The sequence below is a fragment of the Sprattus sprattus genome (genome assembly GCF_963457725.1).
Source record: "Sprattus sprattus genome assembly, chromosome: 11".
NCBI lineage: Eukaryota > Metazoa > Chordata > Actinopteri > Clupeiformes > Clupeidae > Sprattus > Sprattus sprattus.
Genome location: NC_137909.1, coordinates 3319970 through 3341294, shown reverse-complemented (window position 1 = coordinate 3341294; position 21325 = coordinate 3319970). Strand labels below are relative to the sequence as shown.

At 39.8% G+C, this 21325-nt stretch overlaps 1 protein-coding gene across 1 annotated transcript; it reads left to right on the top strand.

The window, feature by feature from the left end:
* The first annotated feature begins 1380 nt into the window (after positions 1-1380).
* Positions 1381-17372, top strand: oaz1b (ornithine decarboxylase antizyme 1b). The gene is given in 6 exon segments (XM_080848171.1): positions 1381-1557; positions 13208-13259; positions 13261-13347; positions 15221-15393; positions 16240-16325; positions 16427-17372. Coding segments are annotated over 6 exon segments (660 nt in total). The 5' UTR covers positions 1381-1426; the 3' UTR covers positions 16558-17372.
* The last annotated feature ends 3953 nt before the right edge of the window (positions 17373-21325 follow it).

The window sequence follows — 21325 nt, the reverse complement described above, 5'->3', positions numbered from 1 at the left end:
GGTATTACTGTGCTTAACTGGCTAGCCAACTCGCCTGACCTGAACCCCATAAACTCCAGTAGCAGCCCATAGGTTGAGTATGAAGTATGAGCGGCATGAATTTTCTCAATGGTTTCTGGTTATAATTTTACCATGACGAACAAAACTAGGGTGCTGTCGTTTACTGTAACCCGAGGAACATCAAGATGTTGCCACGCCATTTAAGCGAGCTTCCAGCGCATCTGTATCTCAGCCTCTGAAGGTCGGTGAATATCTCGAAAAGTAATGGTTTTAGAGCTTAGAAACCTTCACAGTAGGCCTACATATATAAAAATGCGTATTCCGGTCATTTGAAGACCAAATTCAAGTGTGTACGACCTTCAGAAGCTAAGATACAGATGCGCTGGACGCGTGCTAAAAGGGCGGGGCAAAATCTTAATGTTCGCTCAGGTTACAGTAAATGACAGCACCCTAGATTTGTTCCTCATGATCAAATTTGCCAGAAACAGTTGAGAAAAGTAATGCCGCTCATACTTTATACTCAACCTCTTACCTGCTACTCCAGTAGGCTAATAGAGAATCTATGGGGTATTGTCAAGAGGAAAATAAGATCCACTAAACCCAACAATACAGACAAGCTGAAGGCTGCTATCAAAGCAACCTGAGCTTCCAAAACACCCTTGTCGGTGCCACATGCTGATTGCCTACCTGCCACGCTGCATTGATTTGTACACAATCAGTCATTTGTGCAAAGTATTGAGTGCATAAATGAACATACTTTTTAGAAGGTCGACATTCTGAAATGTAAATGGTTTATTCTAGATTCTGGAGGTACTGGATTTTGAGCTGTAAGCCATCAAGATTGAAACTAAAAGGCTTGAAAAATGCCACTTTATGTGTAATGATTCTAGAAAATATGAAGGTGTGACTTTTTGAATTAAATTACGGGAAAAATGTCCTTTTCCACGATATTCAAATTTGTTGAGATGCACCTGTAGTCTAAACAGAAACAGTTGCGTAAATATAAATCCATTTGGTCCTTTTGTGTTTCCATTTCAGGCCCTGCAGTGTCTGTGTGCAGTTTTTACAACACAACCGAGTCTACTTATTGAAGAAAAGGTATCCTTTTGTTAACTTTAAGAAAACCTAAACACATCATCCTCCTTATACCTGGCGTTGTTGCCAAACAACAAGAAAATGACGGGAAGACAGCTGTCGATGGCCAATGTCATTGTTATAGTATCAAAACAGATTCCGAATGTTTTCCGCCGGTCTTAGTACTTTTCCATTCGACGAAAAGACGCCCCCAAGTCGCCTCTTCACGTCCCTGCGTCCTTTTTTTCTGCTACGTAGCTGCCGCACAAGGTTGCTACACCGGTATTGAAACCACTTCAGAATTGACCATAGCAGAAAGCAGTCAGGCCTTCGATTCCCTCTCCGAGGCCGGATGGTAAAATCCAACCTCCAGCGGATACTAAACAGTCATTGCTTTGCTCGCGAAAAAGAAGGAAAACAACAGTTTCTCACCACAATGGATGCTTTAAGTAACGACAGTAGTATTTGTGACATGATTGGCAAGTAAGTAAACATTACATGAGCCGTGGGGGAGGGTAGCCAACTAGCTGGTAGCCAGTTAGCTAGTAACTTAGCAGTTAGCTTCTTATAGCATAACGTGAAGTCCAGATTTCAATTACGTGCCTATTATTTTGCTAATAACAGTATTTCCTCGCTGAAGTATTGTAATATGGCCACGGTATATTGGTATATTAGGAGTAATATATCACATTGTTTTTTTTTTTTACACACGAATCGCGAATCGCCTACGTCACAACTAACTGTAACGATAACTGCCTAGAAGCTTGGGAGCTCAAATGCGAAATTATTAGCGAACTTTTCCCCTAACAAGTTCGGTTCCTAGTGTCTTACTGGCCTCACACATTTTCATAGTACATAGTATGTGTACTGATTTTACAAACAAGCATCTAGGTTGCAGCTCATACTTGAATGTTAATGTATCTTACGTCAGAAAATAATAGATAACCTTAACGTTACGATAAACAAGAATGTTATGCTATCTGAGTTAGCTATCCGCTAGCGAGCAACCTGAAGCGCTGCTTGGGTAATTTGAAAGGCCCCGTTTACAACTAGGGTTGCCACCTGTGTCTGACAAAAAACCGGGACATATTGATGACACGACATACCACGGCCCACCCATGGACGGATTATGAAACCATGGGCCCCTGGGCCTGGCCGTGTAAAAGGCCCCTAACTCTTCGCGCTGAAAAAAAATTCTTGTGCGCTCGCAAAACCTTGCAACATTGAATTGACATTGAAATGTTTTTTGTTGAACAGCACAATAACTTAATTCACCTGTACCTCAACAGTATACAGCGCACATATACATTTGCTAACACAGCGCAGGTACACTTAATAGTTAATAACAGCGACTTCATGCAGAGGCTCTGGCTTAGGGGCCCCCTGAGCTCATGGGGGCCTGGGCCCAGTATGCCTGTTCGGAAATCCATCCCTGGGCCCACCTGCATGAACAAAAATGTCCCTTAGACATCTAACCGACGCCACAGAATTGTCTTTGGTGCAGATTGTATGCACTGAATTTTTTAAACATAAAGCAATCTCATGAGTGGAAACAGCTTACCTAGTTCCTTAGATACAGGTGCATTACTTGTGCTTGCCTTCTCTACCCCTCAGCTAAACACATGAGGGATGACATTATTAGAGTTGCCTTTAACATACTTTGGCATCACATAGCCTCTTACGCTTAATGCATTTGTCATATAGGCCTTCTTGATGTAATAATTTTCTTACCTGGTCTTCCATTTATACTGTGTGTTTCCCTTTGTTGCAGCTATCAGTAGGTGGGTTTCCATCCCATGTTTTAATGCGCATTTTCTCTATGCGAATATAGAGAAATGTGCATTAAAACATGAGATGAAAACCCACCTAATGACACTTGACAGGTAGCTGTAACCATGTCGCACACCATGATAAGTAGCTGTTAATTCGGCAACAGTAACTTTGTCTGCTGAACATTTTGTAATCATGAATGAAATTGCCTTGGTTTGTCTGGTAACTTGAACACGATTCTGATGTTTTTTTTGTTTAAGCAAGTTCATCCAAAGCAGATTTCACTTCATGCTTAACGAGAATCTTAACTGAGCAATGTGAGCATAGGTTACATGTAGCAGAAAGTGGATCGCCTGGTGTGGTTATTATCCATTTGGAGTAATTTCCGTTTTTCATCCAATCATTATTAAAACAAGTGTTACGTTAAATGTTCTTTTTAACTGGCCTGTCAGTTCCAGTAGTGCCATCCTCGTCCTCAGTCACCCCTCCCATGTCAACATTGTTTCTATTCAGAACAACCTACTACAGTAACGTGCAGTAGCGATTCAACCTCTTTCACACGCCCTTCGATAGCAAGCATCAGTTGAATTATTGCGCGTGCGAGATTGGCTATGCTACGTCACACTCCTAGTGGCCGTGCAGTCTGCGCAGGAGAGAGAGGTTGAGCATAATGAGATACAACGCATATTTTGAGTGTATGGATGGACCCGCAGGAAAAAATATTTTATGATCAGGAATGTTCATGTTGATAGGCCCATGAAAAACCGGGACATGCCGTGTCCCGGGAGAATTTTGAAATTTTCCGGGACAGGCTACAAAAAAGAAGGACAATCCCGGTAAAACCGGGACAGGTGGCAACACTATTTACAACTGATACCTAATAAGGTTAGTAATCTAGTTGTGGGGAGTTGTAACTCTTTAACTAGAGATGGTCAGTATAATATCTGATCAAATGTCTTTTGGCAGACATTTGATTTAATTTAATTTAGTCATTACGTTGCTTTTTTATTAGCATTCTTTGCTAATTGTAATATGTTCGCATGGTCGAGAGTATTAGCAGGCAGGCTAGAGTTGTCGTTTATGTTAGCATAACACTTGAGGCCTTCTCCTGATAATACAAGGTTTAACTCTTGCCACAGTAGCAAGATCCCAGTTCCACTTAACCATCATGTCATAGTCATTGAAGATCATTCAACCAACATTGGCAGCTAGGTTAACCAGTTAGGTTAGTTTTACATTTGAGATTAGCTGGATATTCGATTTTTGAAATGTCCGTGCATCACGTCAAAAGTACAAAAATGAGGACAAGGACAATGCACTATGGTTTGATATAAACAACAGCAACAATATTTGTTGTTGCTATCGATTTTTACTTGAAATCTGAATTTCCACAAGGCATGTCTAGAGGAAATCTAGAAGATTTTAAAAGAGAGATATTCAGGTAAAATCCATACACAGCGTATTCCTGCTGTAGTAGCTCTACTTTACAGTGTGACAGGTTGGGATTTTCTTGAGATGTCAAATTATATGGAAACCAGAGTAAATAGTTTCAGAAACATTTGACTCCCTGATTCCAGTGGCTGTAGTAGCTACCAATTACAGCGTGTCATTTACCACAGATGAGATTTTCCTAAGAAATTGATCGTATGGTAAAGCCTAATTTATACTTCTGCATCCCTCTCCGTCCTCGAAAAAAAATGGGCGGGCGGGGGCAGGCGGTTGATTCAGAAAAAATTGAACGTACTGGTTGGGCTTACATACTACTCCGACGGCTATGCGTCCTAAAGCCTATTCAACCTATTCAACGCCAGACCGCTGGGTGGGGTAACTACTGTTTGTCGAGCCCGTAGCTACCACATAACCTCTTTATTGGAAATCATTGATTGTTTTTCCTCCCAACTGTCACTGACATGACACGGATGCTGCTTCAAGACCTGTCGGGCAGGTGCAGTCACATGGGCCTTGGAGACATGTAGCACAGTCAATATCAACATGTCTAATGCTATATATTCACTTGAGTAGGCAAATGTATCTCCATCGTGGTGGTCATTTTTTTGTGAAAAACATTTATAACATGTTTTATAACAAAACGATATGCTTATCTTACATACAATACAGAAACTATTATAAAACGATCCAATAAAATGAATACGTTCTTATTTTCTTTGGTATTTTTGTCACATTCATACTGCAATGATCGCTGGGTAACCTTTGAATAACTACAACGCTATGACAATGCACTCATTGGCCACGAGACGGTTGCCCTTGTCAAAAAGTGGTAACGTGAATGTGTCACTATGAAACAAAGCATGCACACTTCGAACAAAATTACCCCCCAAACTCTGAGGACAGGGCCAGAAAAATAAACCCACGGTATTCATCATACATCATACATCATGCAGTGTTATAGTTATATCAGACACACAGCAAGAACATGCATACCTCAACATACAGTTGTGGGACTGCGATTTCAACCATGAATATGTTGAAAAACACATACATTAGCACACTTACTAATGATCCTCTGCCAGGCTCTCACACACGAAAAGTTGATTCCAAAACTCTCGAATTTAAGACAGAGTGGACTGACAAGTAGGCTATGCATTTGTGCTGCTTGTGGGCAGGACAAAACCGATGTGTTTAATATGCAACGAGACGGTTGCCCTTGTCAAAAGTGTTAGCGTGAAACGTCACTATAAAACAAAGCATGCACACTTCGAACAGAAATACCCGTAGAACTATGAAGTAAGGGGCAGAAAAATAAACCCACTGCAGTCTTCATACCAATCCACATGCAGTGTTATAGTTATATCAGAAACACAACAAGAGAATGCATACACATACATGCCAATAAACATGATTCTGATTCTGATACCTCAACATACAGTTGTGAGACTGCCTTTTCAACCATGAAATTGATGAAAAACACATACAGGAGCACACTCACTTATTATCCTCTGCCTGGACACCTTTAATGCCCAATTTTCAAGAAGACGATCTTAGAGAAATCGTTGTGTGTGTGTGGTAGTCGTTTATTGTATAAATTCCTCCTCCCGGCGGGAATCCTCACAACAGCGAATGGCAACTAACAGACAATGGTTGATGGTGGAGCTGGACTAGTTTGAGTTATAAGCAGAGGACGTGCTTGTAGCGATTTGAGCGACAACTACAACAACAACAGAACAAGAGACAGGTGGTACGTACGTTTACTAGATTTTCCGCTAAATCAAGCGTTAGCGTATTCACAATAACTCTCAAAAGTGTGCTGCTAATAAGTACAACGTTGTCGTGCCGATTATGCTCTCACACGCCACCCTCATTGAGGCAAAAGTAATGTTTGACTCAAATGTCTTTCACTGCCGTTTTATGTAAAGTCAGTCATTCTAAATAGGTTCTACACATACATGAAATACATTTCCTATTTAATAGATGCAAAGTAATTATGCTGCCAGCATTACTCCGTAGCAAATTACGTTAGATGTCAGTTGAAGCTGGTTGGAGAAGGCACTTTCAACACCGAGCCACCAGCCAAGAGACCAACAGTGGTCGGGAGAAATGTACTTTTCGAGGGTTTATATAAAATACGGTAGCCTAATGCTGCATGCTGTGCAGCTTTCTAGTTTACCAAAGTCGTACTAAAACATTTTGACAGAAAACAGGAAATGTGAGGTCCTGACATGTTTGATTCCGGAAATGATGTTGTTTGGAAATGATGTCGTAAACTGGCCAATCACAGCCAAGGGGGTCTCCGACTCTCTCCGTCTCTTTAAGAAAAGTTAGAAAAAAGCATTTGTCTCCGACCAGCTCTCCGACGGCTCTCCGACGGGTCGGATGGGCGGCAACACCTGGGTGAAGGTGTTACCAAGGCGTGCCAAGGCGTGCCAAAGTGTCCCTCTACGACCAAATCGGAGAGAATCGTAGAAGTATAAAAATGCCTTAACACAAAAATATTCACTAAGATGTAAGAAAATGACTTTTTCTGCCTTGAAGGCTATACTATGAGAGTTGTTGAGAAGTCAAATTTGATAGAAACAGGAAATTGGATTTCCTTTTTCAGTAAGCACATTTCTATTTCTCATTCTGAAGGTTGTAGTAGTTCCCAAATACAGTGTGCCACTTTCTGCTGGTGAGGATTTGCCAAAAAAAGAAAACATGGGAACAGGAGCGACTTATTTCAGAAAGATATTCTCTAACATTTTAAGAAAGTGATATTTCCTATTCTGATGGTTGTAGTGTTTTCCAATTACAGTATGCCATTTACTCCAGGTAGGAATTTTGTTGAAAAGTCCAAATATATAGCAAGAGGAATGCATTATTAAAGGGGGAAAAAAACTAAAATTCAACAAAATTACGATTTTGCACATTGAAACCTGCAGTAGTTTCCAATCACAGTGTGCCATTTACTGGCAAGGTTTTGTGTCAAGTGAATTATTTTAGACTTCTACCAAAAATCATCAAACTTACCATTTCTTAGTCTGAGGGTTGTAGTATTTCCCATTTACAGTGTGTCTGTGTTACATAATACACATTGTGTTGTAATATCACATTTAGCTGAAATGAGTGCATTATCAGTCAATGAAAGTCAACAAAATGACCTTTTTCTTATTCCATCCAAGTATTTTCCATTAAGAGTGTTACTATTTACTTTAAATTTTACTTTAGATTATACAGGTGTACTTTATTTAAAAAGAACTTTCACTTAAAATCAACAAAACTATATTGTTTTCTGATTGTAGAAATGGTTGTTGTGCTTAATTCCTGTTTACATAGGCCTATAGGCTAATTTGAATCTCCCCTGTAGTACACAAGATACTCTAGTATACATCTTTATAATAATTAACTCCTGTTGCCATATAGTCTGATATTTCAACACAATCTCACCTGTAGCAAGTGACTCATTCATTGTGTTTTTAGTTACTATTTTTCTGAATTAAAGCACTCTTTCCGTATACATTGACTTTTCAAAAAACCTCACCTGCAGTAAATGTCACTATTATCATAATAGTATTATGTAAGGGATAATGTAGGCTATAGAACACAGGTCATTGTCGGGAAAATAAGCCCCGACAGGGCGAACAGTACCCCGACGCGAAGCGGAGGGGTGTTGCTTCACCCTGAAGGGGCTTATTTTCCCGACAATGACCGGCGTTCTATACATTTTCCCGCTTATTATACGGCTACTTGCCAACACGAAAAAATAACACAGTGTGTTTTTTTTTACAATTTATTTGTTACCATAAGTGTTAAAAAGCAGAGAAATAGTTCGTCAAAGACGTTGAACTTCAAACATTTAACAAACATTCTTTAAAACACAGCTGCTCAACTGTCCGCTGAAACTCCATTGATAAGTTACCGGACTACTTGCGGAGTGCTACGAAATACGTGAATCAGAGGTAACAAGGCCACTTTCCTTGACAGCGGTCATTATTGCATAGAAACGGTCCGCTATCGGTTATTATTATATGGCAACGACAGTACGAGCATTCTGATTGGCTAATGGGTAGTCATGCCAGCCGCGTATTGACGTTCTAGCCGGTCTGCGGTCTGATAAGTATTGTTATTGCACACCCCATCAATCTTAAAAATGAGTGATACCATATACCAAGTACTAAACATTACATCCTTAAAAATTTGCGATATATCAACAGCCATGAGCATGTATTGATAGAATCAGGGCTCCTATTATGAAATTATCTGAGAACAGGAAACCAGTTGAATGTCGTGACAGTTGAAGAATAAAGACTCAAGAATTCGCGAACAGTTTGATATCGGGTAATACTTTATAGGACTTAGTACAGGTCAGTACAATTCAGAAGCAGCGAAAATGTGTTATTGAAAGTGATGGTGAAGACTTGACTACTATAGTTTGAAAACCTTGTGTTTAACTGTAAATTAAAGCCATTTAAGCTGAGCCCTGTTGTCTGTTTTCTATTGATCATTGTAACTTGAAGTTAGCAAGTCATTGTTTACTAGGCAACACCTGAAACACTGTGTCGTGAGTAGGGTTGGGTACCGAGAACCGGTACCAATACGGCACCGGTTCCATACAACCGATACCTACCCGGACCGAAATGCAACGCAGATTTCGGTGCTTCCTTTCGGTGCCTGAGCAGATTTTTTTTTTTAATTTAATTTTTTTTTTTAATTTAAATTTTTATAATTTAACAAAACTAGCGATAGCTAACGAGATGTAACGTTAATGGCGTAGATCTTTCTGAGTACGATTTGTATACTTTTTTGTGTTGCTAACAGATTTCGTGGGGCACATATAAAACTGCTCCATCTCCCAATGTAGACTCTCGCCTGTGTCGCTCACGCTGCATTCCGTATGGGACTAGTGGAAACGAGATTTGTGTTGAGTAGTTGCCATGGTAATGGGTTGACTTGCGAGTGGTTTCGGTTTCAAGATAAGTGTGGTTGTTCTAAGCAGAAGTTGGATACGCTTTATTAAACGGAGAGCTACCGTCTCATCCAAAGATATTCCTTCTCAATGTGAGTTCTTAAGAGAGCACTCGGACGCTACAATAACATTGCAACAGTCTGACAGGGAAGAGCAGGCAGCCTTGCACAGAGCAAGCACAAACAGAGCTAGCCATCAATATAACGGAGAAAATGTCGAAAGGTAAACGATCAAAAGTGTGGCTGTATTTCGCACAAAAAGATTCAAACAACGCGACGTGCAGCATATGCAACAACAAAATTGCGTGTAAAACTCAAGAGGCTCTGAAGCTAAACTCTTAAAGGGGCAGTACACATTCACGAAACCAGTGGGTTTAAATAAATGCAAACTAATTAATATTTTTTTTACTCTGAAGGCAAACATGCTCACATTTCTGCAAAAGTATTACTGAAGTGTGTGTACGGAGTGTGTTATGTATTTATTTATATTTATTTAAGTATACTGTAAACAGTTGTTATAAGTTAATATATTGTTCATAGTTGAAGTTAAAAGGTTTGAAGCCAAGTGTTTTGTATTTATTTTTATTTATAGTATACCTTAAACAGTTAATATATTGTTAAATTTGAAGAAAACTATTTGCCTTGGCAATAAATAAGCCTAATGTCTTTAATTAAAAAAAAAAAAAAAGTATCGGTTCTGGCACCGTTTAGGCACCGGTATCGTTTTAAAAGTATCGGTTATGTACCGGTATCGGAAAAAACCCAAACGATACCCATCCCTAGACGTGAGAAGACTTGAGAGCTGAACAAAACGACATGTTTTCTATTTACAATTACCATTTATTTACAAAATGAAAAGAGCTTAAATGCCATATAATAAACAACTTACTAACCTCGACCGTTCGGTCATGCAGGTATATCAGACTTCGGCCCCGCCGCATCAACCTCGCTATCTCTCGGTCGATACGTTACGGCCTCTGTCTGATATTTACCTGCATGACCTCACTCTCGGCCAGTAAGTAAGGGATAACGGCCAACGAGCTGTCCAGTTCTACGAAGTTAATGGACGCTGCGGGGCAAAGAACACCACGACGCGGAGCGTCCATTAACTTCGTAGAACTGGACAGCTCGGAGGCCGTTATCCCGCTTATCTCCCGTTTACAACATCCAAAACGTTTTTTATTTTTATTATTATTATTATTATTATTTAGAATTTCCTTTATCTTTAGGAAATTTAATATGCATAATAACCTGATGAATTCTTGATTTGAAGCCTAGTGCTCCCGTTAGAGAAAGTAGTGAGAAAGTAGTGCGTGGAACTGGACCTTTAGTTTCCCCGGGCGTTGCTGCAAAGTGACACTCATGAGCTCACCTCTTTAAAGTAAAAGGACACACAAACACAGGTATTGTTCATAAGGTTTTACTATTTACAGTTGAACTCCACGTTTCCGTTGATGGTGAAGTTGGACAGAGCAACAGGGAGGTCAAGTTTAGTAATTTTGGTCGAAGGCTCACAATCGAGCCGGCTAGTTAGCCGTGTGAGATACCATATGTTTCAATGGTTTTTTTTTCTAAGCGCTAACAGCTTCCTACAAATAATATTCGAGACTTTCAGTTAAGAATTACAATACTCTGCAACATTCGTGTAGAACATATACAACTAACCGAGTCAATTTAGACATATAAAAAGTTGTGTAGATAGCTTAATTGACATAAAACGTTGCCCACTAACTTGTCCCAACACACCGCCATCTTGGTTCAAATTATCCTAGCTGTCAAAAAATAAACGTTACGTTGGTTGTCAATGGTAACCATTCAAGAGCATTGATATGGAACGGCGATTTAACGTTTTTACTGGGACTACGTCTAAGGTGTCCGGTTATACGAACTTAATGTACACCCCATTAGCCAATCAGAAAACAGTATTTCGTTCCAGAGGGAGATAAGTAGTTAATAACGGACCGCAGAACGTTGGGAAGCCCCATTCAAGTGAATGGAGCATTCTACAGCATTAAGAAGAGCCGTGTAATAATAGGAACTACTACAGGCATTAGAATGAGAAAATATCACCATGTTAAATTTTAGTGAATACTATTCTAAACTAATTCACTCTTGTGTCCATGTATGTCATTGTTTTGTAAAAATGTCACCTGTAGTAAGTTACGCACTGTAGATTGGGGTCTACTACAGGCCTCATAATGGGAATAATCACAGATAATGTACGTTCTAACAAGCGCTAGTGTCCATATTAGTTAGCAATCATATATCCGCTAGCGTCAACGTTTACGCTACATTGAAGAGTGACCTGTGAATATATTTGCTGGTTCTAGTCTGTTAAAACACCCACGATCACCAAAGCAGTATTCTTTATCTCCCTTTAATGTGCATTCATCAATTTCCATTACATGACAATGCCTGTGATCGTACATACAAATGTAGGCCTATGTGTTGTCTGCAATGAGAATACGGACTTATCAGCACTGCACTGAATCACATTACCAGGCGTTATTGCTTCACGATAACAATTACACAACAAATATAACTAAATACATATAAAAGTGTACATTACACTAGGCAGCATGGATCTCATTCATATCTCATCCAGTCGAAATCTGAACAGGATGAACCCATCCTTATAACGTCGACTCAACATAAGAATCATAACTAAATCTCCGCTTAGCATGCTAATCGCACCTAATAGCAATGTGTACTCGCATGAAGCTCAAATACACGATTATCACAGTAGTAACTTTATGAAAACCCTTACTTTCATTAGGTACGCACACAATGCCTCACATACATGTCGAACAATGATGAGCACTCAAAACGTAATAGGAACAACATAGGAACCACTACTTTGCCACTGAATTTCCAACATACTAAACTTGTCCTAGAGCATAGCGTTGCTAGGCAACGTCACTATCAACAGAGTGTCTCTCATACAGTTACCATGCGGAAAGGCATTTTACGGCTGGTCTTTTGATTCTCCGCCATCGCACCATCGTAAATAATATGAATTAAACGAAGGCTCATTTGCCTCGAGTATTTTTTGTAATCGAGTTACTCGAGTAATCGTTTCAGCCCTAACTGAAATACACGTTACATGATGTTTAAAATGATGGGCACGTGTGTTACAATGGCTAATGTTATGTACGTAGTTTAGGTAAGCTATGCTGTTTTAACGTAAGCCTATAGCCTACCTTGGTTAGAATTATATAGGCTAGAGAAAGAAAGAGAGCATGTATCTTGCAAGTATCATGACTAAACTAGGGAAATTCACAGAATGTCCTAGTTTACTATAGTTACACATAAATATGCAATTGGTTTGACAGAACACGATTACCCAATTTATTATTTTTTTTCGAAGCCATAGACTCAATGTAGCCGATGTATAAGACAATTTGCGAGTGACAGCTGGAATTTCGCCGTGACCACACTGAACATTTCGATTTATTTTGTATGAAATAGGCTACGTCCTTTAAGAAGCTCAAAACTCATGTTCATCTTGTTAGCTGAATGGCTGCACTGTAATATCCACAGTTTTGTTTTGCACTGTTGTTGTTTTTGCACAGTACCTTTTGAAAAGATGCCTGGAAGTCTGGAATGTGTCTGGGGTCACTAGTTGTTGCACTTTAACCATTAATTGCACTTTATTATGTTGTGCTATGCTTTATTGCACATGTTTTGTATGTCTTGGTACCGACTACTGAATTTTTGTTATCGTGTTACCCCTACTTGGAAGTGCAGTGACTGTTAAGATACCTTTTTACCCATGTTCAATATTTTGGTGTAGAATAATTTCGATTTCACCTCTGATGCTGAGGAAACTGAAACTGTAGAGAGAAAAAGTCCAAACAGGTCTTTAAGGAGAATTATCTTGTGTGTGATGAAAATTAAGTTGAACAACGTTCGACAGTGCTTTGAACAATTTCATCCTATTGATGGTGCACCCTTTCCTCTTTAGCCTCTCCCTGCACTGTACTAGTACCCACGGTCCAGTGCCTCTGTGGTGTTCCTGATGCCCCTCACCCACCCCTGAAGATCCCAGGTGGGCGAGGGAATGGTCAACGGGATCACACTCTTGCAGCTCGAACTTTGTATACAGTAAGCGTATGCACACACTTCCTCATCCCTCCCCATTAGCCAATCTATGTTGGGCACATGATCCATACACTTTACAAATGCATTTCGGTCGTAGTTTGTCAGTAGCTTCAGTCTGATTGGAAGTTTGTATACATACACATACAATCCATCTTAACAATTACATTTCAGATCTAAAATTGTGGGTTGTTTCCTGATCGATCAAAAATTATATAAACAACACATTTTTATTCCCACTTATGGCATGCGCCTTTAGCCTCCGCTATCTGGCTCAAACGTTTTGGTTACTTCTTACAAGGTAGGGGTATGGGCAAACCTGGTGATGTACTGCTTCCAATTGGCTTGGAGTGTGGAATATGAAATAATGTAGCTCACTAGCCAGAGCTACATATAGTAGGGGTGGGCGATATGGGCAAAAAAGAATATCTCGATATTTTTTTTTCATTTTGACGATAACGATAATTAGACGATATTTAAAAAAAAAAAAAAAATGTGATTCGAATTCTCAGAGTTATACCTTCTTGGAGATTACAATAATGGGCACAATGTTTAAGGAAAACACTTCTTTATTGTCTTTAAACAAAAATAACTTACTTGAAGAAATTGCAGAAATATTGAACTCTTGTAATAAAGTGCTCCATGCATCCATGAGAATTATTGCACATCAACAGCAGTTCTTATGGCCTTATTAAACTTAAAATTCTGTCCAAGATTGTACACAAATACAAAAACATGAGCATTAGAGCATGGATCGGGACGAATTTTTCTGTCCGAGCCTGGCCCGGCCCGACAGAATAGTAACCGACCCCGGACCGAGTCCGACAGCCACTAAAATATATTTTTTTCGAATCGGAACCGAGCCCAACGGAATCAATTTCTCAACTGTTCATAGTACTAATGCCACATTGACGCACGTTTTTTATGAATAGCCTGGCTTTATTAAACTGGGGCATCAACAGTTAAATGCTCTCTCTCACAAACAAGCGCTGTTAAACGCACAAGCGTACACAATAAGGCCAATAAGCATATTTAAATTAAATGATACACATTGCAAGAACGTTAAGTAAAATGGTGCTGCTCCTTTAAGAGGAGCACATACAGGGAGGGACAACGGTGACGCATAGTTTGGATGTAGCAACAAACATTTATGTGCTGTGAAAGTGTTAACCAGTATGTGAGTAACGTGAGTTTTATTAAAGCATAGCGTGTGTAATGTGTAGCTATTTCATTCCGTTTGCTTACATTTCCTGCTGTCTGTATTTACTAACCAGCAGCAGACGTAAAGGGAAGGGAATTATCCCCGAGGTTAAAAACATGCAATCTACTTCGGCCGTGGAGCATTTTACTCCCCTGCAATCTCCAACTACGTTCAGAGACAGACAACAGGAAAGGTTAACAAACGGAATGAAATAGCTACACATTACACACGCTATGTTTTAATAAAACTCACGTTTTATGTTACACCAACGGAGGCACAACAGACATCACCATGCGCTGCTAACCTGTTGCAAAGTGGATGCGAGAAGTCACGTGATCATGTAGGCCTACTAGTCGTGTGAGTGCCGTGCTGTGGGGAGCGCTGCTGCGCCGTAGGCTATATTAAGAACATGATGTGAACAGTTTCCCCGTGCGTGTCATTGTTTTTGGCGAAGTCATTTAAATACTCGATTATGTAATTTTGCACATCGTTTGAACAACAATGACGATATTATCGAAGACGATAGATATCGCCCACCCCTAACATATAGCACCTTAACTGTTTGGTCTGTGTTCAAAGGCTTATGAGAAAAGAGGGCACATAAACCTTATTTAAGTTTTTATTGTTTCTTTTGCTGTTCTTTGCCAACCAAAATGTCCCATCATCTTGCTTTTGCAGGACAGAAAGTTGACAGTGACTGAGGAGGTGGGAGGGGTTGGCCGCCCCACAATCCTCCACTTCCAGAGCCGACCCACTGTTTCACGGCTCATCCACTGGGAGGCAGTGCTGAGTGAGGAGGGCCTGTATGTGGAGATCCCACAAGACTTGCTGCTGGAGGGCAGCAAGGAGAGGTGAGTGCAAATAGTCATCTAGGGGCTGTAAACACAGAGCAGTCATCTAGAGCAGGGTTTCTCAACCCATGGGCCGCGGAGCACTATCCATTAGGTCGCGAACATTTTTCAGATTTTTTTTTTCCCTCATTGGTGGGCCGCGGAGCGAGTTACTGATTTTAAATTGAGAACAATAAGCCTAATGGAATATAGATTTGCTAAAATAAGCGGGGTGTCTGTTGGGCCCCGACCTGTTACAAATACGAAAAGTTGGGCCACGGAGTGGAAAAGGTTGGGAACCCCTGATCTAGAGGTCGGAGAAACAGAGCAGTCATCTAGGGGTCCTGAATACAGAGCAGTCATCTAGGGGTCCTGAACACAGAGCAGTCATCTAGGGCTCCTAAACACCTGTTCTGTGTAACTCTCAACCATTTTCAACTCATTCACTTCATACAGACCTCAGACAAAAATTTCTCAGACATCTCTCATGGAATGGGTGAGCCGATATAAGTGACTGTAAAGCTAATTTTCAACTTTTCACAGTAGTGAAGATTCTGGAGTACTGTCTGTACCATTGCTTGTTACTCAATGTTTACACCTACTCCTTCCTATCCTGTACCAGGCACAAATCTGATTAGTCTTTGCAACTTCATTAAATTTAATTGAAATCAGGAATTTAAAAGTCTTCCACATTTGGTGGGTTAACAAGTTCTAACTGCAAAGCACAGCACTATTGTCTGTTAAACTGTGTGTGTTTGCGCTACACTCTTGTTTGTTTAACTGTGTGTGTGTGTGTGTGTGTGTGTGTTTGCTCTACACTCTAGTCTGTTAAACTATCGATGTGTAATTGCCTGAATTTTTCTCCAGTTTTGTGTCTCTTCTGGAGTTTGCTGAAGAACATCTTAAAGTTGTCAGCGTGTTTGTCTGCTTTTACAAGAATAGAGAAGATTGTGGTATGTAGTTCACACATGACATTTATATCTTATTACATTTAATACATAATTTTTCTGAACCTTTGGTCACTAAATGTTTTGTCTCATCTTTGTGTTGGTAGCTAAATTAGTGCGCACATTCAGCTTCCTGGGCTTTGAGATTGTGAAACCTGGCCAGGCCCTTGTCCCACCTCGACCTGATGTTTTCTTCATGGCGTACAACTTTGACAGGGATTCTTCTGATGAAGACTAGTTCTGACCTACATCCATAACCCCCGCCCCCCCCTTCTCGCTACTTCTCCCTCTGTGATCCTAGTTCTCCCTTGCTCATTTGTTACACTGAAGAAAGTAGTTTTAGATGTGTTCTCTGTAGCGTGACCGATTCTGTTCTCTTTGATCCTGTCATCTATATCTTTCCTGCTCCCTTTCGATCTCTTGTGTGTTGAATGGTTGTATGCTTATTATTTAGACTCATTATTGGTATTACAGAACAAAAGAGGAAAGCTCTTGAAAGGGACTTAATGAGCATATTGCAATTCTATAATATCATAAAAAAAATGTCTGTTTTTGTTTTGTCATTTTATTGTGAAAATACTCTTGAATGTACAAACAGGTCATTCAGTTTACATTTGGGTACATCATTGCTATCATTTGATTGGCTTACAAGAGGAAACAACCGGTTTCCCTTTTCATGTAATGATGCATGCTAAGACCTGAGGATGCAAAATGGTTGTCTTGGCAACAGAAGTGTGTGGTACGTATCTGCTGGATGTTAGCCCTAAAGACAATGGAGTGAAGTGTAAAATGTTCATTGATCATGTAATCTGGAACACCTAAGAAACAGATGAACATACGAGACGCTGATGGGTGAATTGGTACAAACCTTGATAGAACATCCAAAGTGCTTTTGCCTTTTTATTGTGTATATCAGATATTTCTTTTAGCAGTATTTCCATGCTGTTTTTATTGGTCTTATTTCTTGACTTTTTCTGATAGTTTTGGAGGATGATGTATACCTGTATAGTGGTACCTGATGTGCTTCTGTAATAAAAAAAAATATTTAGGAAATACTTTGTCTTTCAACTCCCTCTTCAGAGAATATGGGTACTTCCAGTGTAAAACCCTGAAGGCTGGCTGCATATGATGTGTAGCTCCGCCCACCCCCATGTGTTCTGATGACGAAGCCATGTCACTTTTGTCGTCTAAATTGTCTTTCCATCCAGTGTCTAATTTAGTTTTACCTATGCCGATCTCTGCACATTTAAACATTTCCCCCAGAAATAAGTTGTTAAAACATGATTTGTTGTATAGTAAGGAGGTGTGGATACATTGGGGGGTAGGGGGGTCGACAGTCTTCACTGGATGAGAGCAGCTGTAGCGCCTGTTCTTGTTTATTGCGTGGAGTAGCTGAGTGTGTATTCATGTGCTATTCATATTTTAGCCTTTCAGCCTAAAGAAATATGGGAACAGGTGATTAAGGATAGGAAGTCAATCAACAAGAAGGATTGCAGTAAAACCTGGATCTGCTACAGAAGTTTGACCTGGGACCTAGCAGTATACAGACTATTATTAATACAAAAAAAATCCATTATTTATTAGGAACTCAATATTGAACCCTCAAATAGCTATGGATCTTTAGGCTTATAAATCAACTCGAACAGAAAGTTTAGTTTTGCAGTGAATGTTCTGAGAGAACGAGCATGCAAGGCTTTCTTTCCCATGAAACCGTTTAAATTCCAAACTGAATATGGCTGAAACATGTCTTATCAGTAATCGAGCCAATTGTCCTTTATGGCAGTGAGGTGTTGGATCCACTTACAAATCAAGAATTCAACAAAAAAAAACATCTAATTGAGACCCTGCATGCAGAGTTCTATTAAAGCATCTTAAAAGCAGTGGTGTCAGAAGTAAACACATTCGTTACTCAAGTACTGATACTGGAGTTTGAAAATACTCTGGTAAAAGTTGAAGTATCGACCTAACCTCTTTACTCAAGTAAAAGTACATGCTCTAAAATGTAAAAGTAAAAAGTAACCTTAATAAACAATTTTTTTTAATAAAAAAATCATTGAAAGCTAAACTGGTTGGACTTAATATAATTGCCACAACTGTTAGAAATAGAAGCTTAATTTAATAGCTGATGAGTGCTACATGGGGCCCAAGACATGGTCAAAAATGTCATACAAAAATATAATAATGTTGTCAAAGACAACTTGAAGAGCATGTTTTTCTCAAACTTTATTAGAATTCAAGTAGACCTCCACCCCATTTGCACATTTGTCTCTCTTAAAGGGCCTTTGCAACTAGGTTCATAGTCTTCGCATATTCTACCAGAAATACAAGCTCGACAGGAGTAAACCTGTTAAAATAACAAATAAAAAGCTCAAAATGTCATTTATTTAATGGAACACCTTCAATTCAATAACAAATCAATTTTGTAATGCTAATCATCTGTGCTGAGGGTTAGTTAATATACTGTATATATAGTGTTTTATAGCATTTCAGTTCAAAGTGAAAGAATATTGATATAGTTAAGCTTTAAAAATTAAAAGGGACGGGTACATGGGTATTTTTAGTGTACTGTAAACTTGTAAAACTTGTTCCCTTACTTTTTTTTGCAAATATAAAATATATCTTATTTTATTTAATATGCACGTGGTTCTTGGGTTCGAAAAGTTTGCACCGCATTCTCCATGACTCCTTTTAGTTCCCGACGATTTCAAACAATTCTTTGAGGTAGGGCCAGGTAAGTGGAAAGTTTTGCTGTTCCCCATCGACACTACTGTCTTGCGTCTTCAGACCCTGCAGACATCTCGCTGGAGTTGCCATCTCTTTCTGACACTCATTACCGCGCGTTGTATCATTTGTTTACCTCTGTTGTCTTGTTTTGCATCATGCGTAAAGAAGATGGATAGCCTAACCAATGAGTGTTATGATTCGTCCCTTGCGCTGGCAACGCGCCAATAGGATTGGCCGTTATGCCGTTACCAATGTTGACCAGTGACTAGCGGTGAGGTTCGTGGCTGCTGAGGCACTGACTCTTTCCGTGTCAGATTTCGCTGTTCTTTTTGCCCGTCAGCTAACAATTGTAGTGTCGTCACTGAAAACTATCAATTGGCATCTAGGTGTCTTTGGTGACTGTTGTCGCATCCAACAGCACAACATATTGTCGTGTCCTAAACTGAACACACACGCGGTCCCAATGAACAGAAGTTGGATTGCAGATGTTGGTATCAGCGCGGTTTTAATTGCAGATCTTAAACCACAATTAGAGAAAGACACACCGATAGTATTTCTGCAGAAATGAATTCCGCGGCAGATATTTAAAACATACTATGACACTCCCACTCAAACCATGACTGGCTGAAACCCTAACCCAATCAAATGCCCACTCTTAATCTGACTCCACCCAATCAGAAAGCTTCTAACCTTAGTATAATGACCCTCCCCTTCTCACTCATTTTACATCGTTGTGTGTGTGAGACTGAAAACCCTTAAACTAGTAAATTAATTATGTTACATTTCTGCTTACTCTTAATAGAATATTCCCACATAATTCCCCCCTTTGTGTCTGACCAGACACACTAAACAATATCCCCATAACTCTATCAAATACCTATTATCATTACATTTGAATTCCTATACTTCAAAACCCATTTTTAGCATTATTTGAAACAGTCCATACACTTCGTCTAACTTAACATTAATACCCCCATACACAGGGGGGGATATTTGCCGGGGGGGATGGTGGGGATTTACCACCCCTCTGGTTTATACATCCCCACCTCAGCTAGATTAATTTCATACATGGGGGGGATAACCTAGCCTGGCCATTACCAGCCTGTGACTCCATTTCATTCCGTCTTTCAGTCTGGGCCAACCCAATGCATTTTGGTTTCCGAGATGGGCGGGTGCTTATCTTGAGGTTTAAAATCATTGGAGTTCCCTTAACCAATCAGCAACATTTAGTAAGCATTCAGTAGATTAAACTCTTCCCAAAGCCAGTTGGGAGAAGAGCTACGACGTCCTTTCCAATCATAAAACTTACAAGAAAATACTCTTGTTCTCCTTTTAATTTTCTGATGTTCTCGAGAGTTGAGACAACTTTTCCGATAGCTTTTCGTGTCTTTTCCTCCAAGGCGAGTTTTGCGTCACAGCTCTGAACTGTTCGCTGATTGGTCCTGCAAAATTTTGAGTTCTGGAGACGATTGTCAATGGGGTTGGGCCAGACTGAGTATGAGCTTGAAATCAATTCAGGCGGAAATACGTAGGCTGGTGTCACCAGGCTAGGGATAACCCTCAATTATTAAAAAAAAGACAGGTTGTGAGAGCGTTTTCTTACATTTGCTTACATCGCTGGCACTAACGTTCACCTTACTCGAACTGTCGGCATTCTCAGAATTCGCGAACGTCCCCATGCACATACAGACGTGCGCTCGTTCCCTGCTCAAAAGTTCGCAGAGATGTGGATAAAAGAAGGGCGACACGCTGCAGATGACATGCCAACTGGGAAGCCGAAAAGGCCACACGAAGTCCGACATCAGAGCAAACTATTCGCTCAGTGATAAGGTTTTGTTTTACAGTCTGAATGAGTTGCCCGTTGGCCTTATGTTCACGTGATCGGCCCATTTCCGGTCCTTTCTTTTTTGATGGTGCGGTCCTGAAACTAAATTAGGCATCTCCTAGTAACCTGTTTCAGAAAAAATTATATTTCATGTAGGCTATTTTATATACTGTTCAAAATGTAACCTAATAGTGTCTATTGTTAATTTGAAGAGAATTAGGCCTATGTATTGCTTGTTTTTTTTTCATTATAAAAAAAAAAAAAAAAAAAAACCCCCCCTCTGGTTTTTGGACAAATCACACCCTGCCCATACATAACATCGGTCTCACTAGGGCAGTCCTAGATGAGCACACAGTAATGTTTACAGAACATACAGAATACCATACAATGCAAATCTTGTCATGTGCGCAATATTATACATTTGATATAGCTTCCATATCAGTAAGTTTCCTTGAAT